The sequence below is a fragment of the Orycteropus afer genome, unplaced genomic scaffold (assembly GCF_000298275.1).
Source record: "Orycteropus afer afer isolate SDZICR_OR568_19922 unplaced genomic scaffold, OryAfe1.0 scaffold00148, whole genome shotgun sequence".
Classification (NCBI taxonomy): Eukaryota; Metazoa; Chordata; class Mammalia; order Tubulidentata; family Orycteropodidae; genus Orycteropus; species Orycteropus afer.
In genome coordinates this window covers 3,058,543-3,066,306 of record NW_006921735.1, presented here as the reverse complement: position 1 = coordinate 3,066,306, position 7,764 = coordinate 3,058,543, and the positions used below count along the sequence as shown (strand labels likewise).

The 7,764-nt window shown below is 33.0% G+C and overlaps 1 protein-coding gene across 1 annotated transcript in view; it reads right to left on the bottom strand.

Annotated features, from left to right (window-relative positions):
• Positions 1–7,764, bottom strand: part of LRP1B (LDL receptor related protein 1B) — a 1,967,638-nt gene that overhangs the window by 1,264,968 nt on the left and 694,906 nt on the right. Inside the window, exon 12 of the mRNA XM_007946050.1 lies at positions 4,315–4,551. Within this exon, the coding sequence (XP_007944241.1) occupies positions 4,315–4,551 (237 nt within the window). The remainder of the gene's footprint in view (positions 1–4,314; positions 4,552–7,764) is intronic.

The window sequence follows — 7,764 nt, the reverse complement described above, 5'->3', positions numbered from 1 at the left end:
TATCATTGCTTACTTAGTTAAGTGGAGGGTCAGAGAGAAAGAGGAATGCCCTCAACAAGATGGATTCACACACTGACTGCAACAATGGGCTCAGGTATAGCAATAATTGTGAGCTGGCACAGGACCAAGCAGTGTTTCATTCTGTTGTACATAGGTTAGCTATGAGCTGGGGACAACTCAACGGCACCTAACAACAACAACAACAGCAAATTAAATACTAAATTTCCATTTTTATATATTTCCATTCTGCTGGAAACTATAATTTATACTAAAATTTAAAAAAAAAAATGAATTTTAGACAGGATACCAATGATATTCAATCTTATTAGGAGCACTTATCTTGTACTCAGAGAAAGAAACAATTATACCTGGTAAGAATAGCTAATTTAAATTCTCTGATGTTTCAATCTAATTTTGCCACCTGTTTACCTTCCTGTTTATCCCTTTTGTTCTATTTTATTTTCTATATAGCACTTATCTTCATCTTGTTCATGTGTATTTTTATTTATTGTCTGCCTCTCACGATTTATATGAAGGTTTTACTCTGTTGCAGCATTTCCATCATCAAAAATAGCATCTGGTCCATAAAAAGGATTCACTGAATACTTATTGATTGAAAACATTAATAATTCAAGTAATTAATTAAAAGAAATAGTGTACTAATTTTACAAAAACTTTGATAGAATTTTGAGAAGGATGAAAAATATACAGTTGTCTTTATAGAATTTTGTTTTTATTAAATCAATTAGCTGTCTTCATTTCACAGGTATTTCTAATAATTCTTGAGATATAAGTATTACAAATGCATAATTGTCCTTTCTATTTATTTTACTACTATTGTTTTAACCTAAAAATACAGCTGACAGGATATCCAGAATTTAAAAGGCTTTCACTAAACTTCTGGAAGGAAAAAAAAAAAGGCAAAGAATGAATGAAGATAGATCTCTAACTGAAAAGTTGTTTTTTTTTTTTTTTTTTTTTTCCTCTTTTGTAGTAAGGATCTGAGGTTACACTGAAGATGTCCAAGGTATTTATGTTTTATTTACAAACAGGAATATCTTTACAGACTTGTACTTGAAACAATACAAACTTATCCTAAGACACAGAATTTCTATCAATCTCACAAAACCATTTGTGAAATGAAGCATTGCCTCTTAGTCTTTAGGTTGAATGGTAGGCCCTCAAACTAAACATTTTAAATTTCCTGATTGTGAGATTCACAGATTGCCATTTGCCAAATGCAGTCTTCCACTTTGTTTTCTACCATAATGTCTATTATCATTCTCCTTAAAATAAAACAAACCATTGTGTCAGTTTCAACTCATAGTAGCCCCTCCTTGGGTTTCTGAGGCAGTGTCACTATGGAAGTAGATTGCCCAACCTTCCTTCTAAGGAGTGGCTGGTGGATTTGAACTGCCAGCCTTCTGGTCAAATGCCTTGCATGCTACACTGCCAGAGCGCCTATCATTCTCCTTACTGGTAAGAAAAGAGACAAACTAATAAAAAGATGTTAAATGCCCTTGATATTGGGATATCTGAAGGCTAAGTATACTTGAGTTGTGAAAATCTGCAACATGTTCTCAAAACCGTCATAACTGTGAAAGCAACACCATATAGATTTGCCTGGAAGTCACATGTGTACTATACCTGAACTCTTTTGCTGTGATGGTATGCAAAGAATCACCAATATCACTGATAACACTTTATTATCAAAGATAGGATTATTAGCTAGAACACTCGGTCACAGCACAGGAACTGATACTTCATAAAAAATAAACCAATAAACTTCTTTACTGCATTTAAGTCTCTGTTGAAAATATGTAGGTAAAACACAGAGCAATCCAAATGCATCTACTTAGGGAGAAAGTGCAGGCCTACTATCTTTCAGAAATTGTAAAGGCCTTATCATCTGCCACCACAATACAGAAAAAAAGAAGTCACAGAAAAGTAGGCAGACAGTCTAAGCCACCTCCAATATAAAGTCCAACTCTTAATTCTGATTAGACTCTCCATGGAGAATGTTAAGTCATGGTAGATGTATATTGCCTTAAATGTAAACTATAAAAAAGATAAAAACAGAGATTTTTTTTGTTTTGTTTTGTTTCAGCACTGTATTTGTCACTCTTGGAAACTGTTCTTTTTATCATGAAATGTTTGATTTAAAGAGAAACTGAGTTGAATTAGTAAATCTTTCATATTCTCCCTCCCCTTCAAAAGACACAGAAGACCACCATTCATCACCATTTGTGCTGTAAATAACTTAATTCCATTTCTATGCTATTATTTTCTCTCTTCCTCTCTCTGATTCATTCTTTACTCCAACACTGGATTGATTGTTCTAAAGTATTTCATTCATCCTGCTCAGCATAAAATCATTTCCTGTTTCTTTACCCTTCAGTAAAAAATCCAATCGCCCTCACCGCACATGCAAAGCCTTTTATTTCCCCACCTTGAACATTCACATCATCTCTGTTATTATTACCTGCAAACAAAACCTCCATTCATGACTTGCTTTAATGTTCTTGTTCTGTTTCTGAAGCCTGTTGCTTTCATGTGTGTGTCTGTGTGTGTGTGTGTGTATGTAATTCGTTTTTCAAACATGCTCCTCTCCTCCCCTATGATTTTTCTTTTAAAATCTAGCCCAAATACCATCTCCTCCACAAGGACTTCTCTGATCACACCAACTTAAAGGCATCTCTTCTTTCCTGTGGAATCCTCTTGGGTTCTCTACTAATTATATACATATTTGGCACAGCTTTGGATTTATTAATAAAATTCTATAATGCTTTTAATACTTTCCTGTGTTTACATAATCTCCAAAGAGAGATTTTTTAACTCCTTAAAAGCAGTGTTCTTTTCTTAACAATTCTTATTATATCCTAAAATACCTAGCACAATATCTTTCACAAAATAAAGCACACAATTAATGTTCACTAAGTTATAGGTTTCTAAAATAGTGAAGAAATATATATATATGAAAATACTGAGGTCCAGAATCATTAGTTGATGTAGCTAAAGACAATGACTGTCAGTGAAAGATCTGCTTTGCTACACTGTTAAACACTTTATCTTCTTGTTCCAAAATGATATTCTTTTATTTGATTGGTTATTCCTAAACTAAATGATTTATGAAATGCATTAATTTTAATAATGTTATATGCATACATGTGCATATAATTGCATATGTGTATCTATTAATAAGGGAGCTCTGGTAGCATAGTGGCTAAGTCACTTGACTGCTAACCAGAAGGCTGGCGGTTCAAATCCACCAGCCACTCCTCAGAAGGAAGATGGGGCAATCTACTTCTGTAGTGATACTGCCTCGGAAACCCAAGGAGGGGAAGGAGGGGTCGCTATGAGTCGGGGCCGACTCGAGGGCACATAACAACAACAACAACAACAACATCCATGGGGATTGGTTCCAAGAATAACCCCATTCCAAAATCCATGGATGCTCAAATTCTTATGTAATAATATGTTTTAGTATTTGAATTTAGTTTTGCATATCATCCTATATACTTTAGACCATCTCTAGATTATTTATAGAAGCTGTGGTGGTGCAGTGGTTAAAGTATTTGGCTGCTAACCAAAACATTGGTGGTTTGAACTCACCAGCCATTCCCCAGGAGATATTTGAGGCAGTCTGCTTCCATAAAGATTTATAGCTTTGGAAACCCTCTGGAGCAATTCTAGTCTGCCCTACCAGGTCACTGTGAGTCAAAATCGACTTGATGGTGAGACATTTGCTTTTTGTGTGTCTTTTTTGATTACTTATAATCCCTAACACAATGTACTGTGTAAATAGCACTTTGTGCTTCCTCTTAGCTTTGAGAAATCACTTTGACCACTTAATTTTATTTTTTTCCCCTTCAAGTTTCAATCCACAGTTGGTTGAATCTGCAAATACTGAACCTATGCACAAGGAAAGCTCCCTATGACTGATATTCTAATGATAACCAGTAATTGTAAAATGCATCTCATTTTGCCACACAGGATTATAAACATATAATTGTAATCTCTGTTTCACCAGGTAGATAATACAAAACCAAAGCCACTGCCTGATTTAATTACTATGATATTTAAAATGTAACAGACAATTGCAAGTTAGATTTTATAATAAAAGTTTTAATACAATGGTACATGAAAACTACGGAGAAATAATATTTCTGAAAACAATAAAACTAACAAATATTTGAAAATCATCAAGAAGAACTAGGGTTCTTGTTAAAGGTAGTATGTCATACATTAGACTTGTTCTTTTAAGTTACTTTATCTCTGGGCAGTTTGATGTTCACGTTACACAGTGTCACTTACCATCTTTCAGGATGGTTTCTCTCTCTGTGCCATCTATCTTCTGTCGACCAATTAAAAAACTGGTGGTGTCAGCAAAGTAAATGTAATTGGTTTCTGCATGAAAATCTAAAGCACGAGGGTTTACCAGATTTTCTATGGGGATCATGTATTCATCAGCTATCTTGGTATTCAAATCCATTCCTCTAACAATTCCTGGACGTCCTTTCCCATAAAAGAGGAACAACTCATTCTTCGGTCCTGTAGAAGAAAGATTACAAACATAAACAACTGATGTTGCCTAATCTTCTTTACTTTGCATAATGTCACTGTTTAATTAACTGGCACAATTGGATTTTTTTAAATTCAATACCCAAAATTAAACTCTAAAATATGCCAAATGTATCTCAATGCAGGAAGGCCAGCTAATTGCATTACTTTAATTAAAACAGAAATTACTTCTGTGAATAGATTATATTTCATTATTCTTTTGTCTACAACTGTCTGTACAGTAAAAACATGACAGATCATTGGATAATTTGTAATTGTGCAAAATGGACATTTATTAAAACATCATACACATTTAAACATACAATCTATTACATATCCACATCTAACACCTGATGTAGATAGCTAACTATGGCCTTTATATACTTGACAATGCTAAAAAATTCTAAAAATGTAAAACAGAGCACTCCAGATTTTACATCTACAGAGTGTCAGAAGCAAACATAAAGAAGTAAACAGCATCACTGACTTTCACGTGGATAAATTATGGTTGTTCAAACACATGATTTATTCTTTTAAGAAATTAAACCAACTACCACTTATAGCATCATTTTTTATCTTCACTTCTTCATTAGGATGTTAGAGGCTGATGCTATCTGCCAGTAACTCTGATGTACAATATAATACTTATCAGAACAAAACAAAACAAAAACCACACAACAAGCAAACTGTATCATGGGTTGAAAATGCCAGAATCAAAGTAGCTTTATCTACAGACTAAACTGGCTCTTTTAGACTTCTGCAGAAAAATATATACAAAGCTCTCGTAATACTAGGCCATCCTATACTTGTTATATTCTGTATAATTTTGAAGAAAGAACTTTATATGAAAGGAAAAATGTCCTTTATTAATAAACTGAGGATACAAATGAGTCACTTATATTTGGATAACTGCATCATTATTGAGATACTTAACAAAGCAATCACATTACAAAATATTTAGAAACAAAAGAGAAGAAAAAAATAAGCAATTGCTCATAACTCCAAACTTTAATAACAAACTCAAACCAAACCCACTGCCATTGTGTCAATTCTGACTCCTAACGACCCCCATTGGGTTTCCAAGGCAGTAAATCTTTAGAGAAGTAGGGTTCCCAGTCTTGCTGCCATGGAGTGGCTGGTGGGTTTGAACCACCAACCTTCTGGTTAGGAGTCAGATGCCTTAGTCATTGTGCTACCAGAGCTCCTTAACTTTAATACATATATTATTATTTTGTATGTTTTATGTCACTTTTCTTTTACAATTAATGCTATTGAACATTTAATGCATATAAATGAATATGAAGCATATTTTAATATATGTTGTTGTTGTTATGTGCCATCGAGTCAGCCCCAACTCATAGCAACCCCTCCTTGGGTTTCCGAGGCAGTATCACTATGGAAGTAGATTGCCCCATCTTCCTTCTGAATTTTAATATATAAAAAAATGTAAATAAAACAAATGCCATGTACCTAGCACAGGTCTGAACACTATTTCCAGTATAATGTAAGACACATATATGTTTCAAATCCATCCCCCTCTCATCTTAGAGACATCCAATATCTAAATTGTTGTATTTATCATATATACATTTAACAGTTTAGAAAATATTTATTATGTATTGCCCAGCAGTAGAGTGTTTAATTTTGCATGTTTGAATTGCATGGGTGTTCTGTGAATTAATTATATTCTCATTATAGTCTTGTTAGTCATCATGTTCTTTTGTGTGTATTGTTTTGGTTTTAGTTCTTTCATTTTTTACTAATACATGATATTCCATTATATACATGATATTCCATTATATGATTATTTCTCATTTAATTTTATAGCTGCTTTTCTAATTTCATGTTTACTTAAATTGAAGAGTACACTCAATTTATGTTTTACTTTTATTGTTTAAATTTAGATTCAAAACAATTTTCTGTGTTGATCCATTGTCTTAAGCCTTATGTACTTTTTTTGACATACAATAATCTATCAAATCATTCTCAGTTTTTGTTGCTGCCTATATTTTCATTATTATAGTAATATCAACATAAGCATATTTTCTCAGCATAGCATTTTAGACATTTTCTTAGATGACCTCTTAGAATATATTTCCAGAAATGGAATTATTGGGTAAAGAAAGTATATAATCATCCTGTCCCCTCATTGCTCTCCCAACCTCTAACTGCTTATCAAAATTTCAGGTATATTTTCTTTTAAAATAATATTTTATACTATTACAAATGAGTACAGATTCATTTGAAAATCATCAACATTTCTGATTATTTTTATAAAATTGAGATCTTATACAAACACTTCATTTTTTTTTTTTTTATTTAATGAGATTTTTGGCATCTCATGAAAAAGTCTTCAAAATATTCTTTCAAATGACATCATAATGTTTGTTCCCAGCTAGAGAGATCATATAATATGGTCTGCTACTTACCTGTTATTGAATAGCTAAATTGTTTATGAATTTTTGTTATATGAATACATTTGTAATAAATTACCTCAAGAGGGAATACTTATCAGGCACTATTAGCAGTTTTATGGTCTTTGTATGTCTTACTGAATGTCTCTCAAAAGTGATATGAATTTCTAATTCCATTAGCAATACTAGTTTCACCATACCCTTTCTTGGCACCATTTATTTTTATTTTAAATTGATATTTTTACTGGTGATTGATAAACCAGGTGCTTAATTAGTTCAACATGCCTCTGTGTGTTTGTGTGTATCTTTTAAATAAGAAAGGTAAGCAATTTTCCCCATTTTTTCCTTTACTTTTCTTTTTTACTCAAAGTAGATTATTATTTAATACTTCAAAGTTTCTTCTCGTGTGTCTTCCAGTACTGTAGATAGCAGGGAAACTGTAAACTACATTTGCAGACACCCACTAGTCACTCCTCAGAAGGAAGGCTGGGCAATCTACTTCAGTAGTGATACTGCCTCGGAAACCCAAGGAGGGGTCAGTATGAGTCTGGTCCAACTCGACGGGGCATAACAACAACAATGATAGGATTCAAGTTTTGATTTAAGTATCTAAAATCCGATGTTCTAGTTCAAGTTTGGAATGTGGAAATGAGGCAGGGTACTCCTTTTGTTACTTCTGCTATGTATCTAATGGAGAAATTGATTTTTTTTTCAAGAGCTATCTTCCTCAATTTCCCTTTGTGAATTGAAGAGGGTGTCTTTACTTTTTCTCAGTGGGCACCTATCAGAT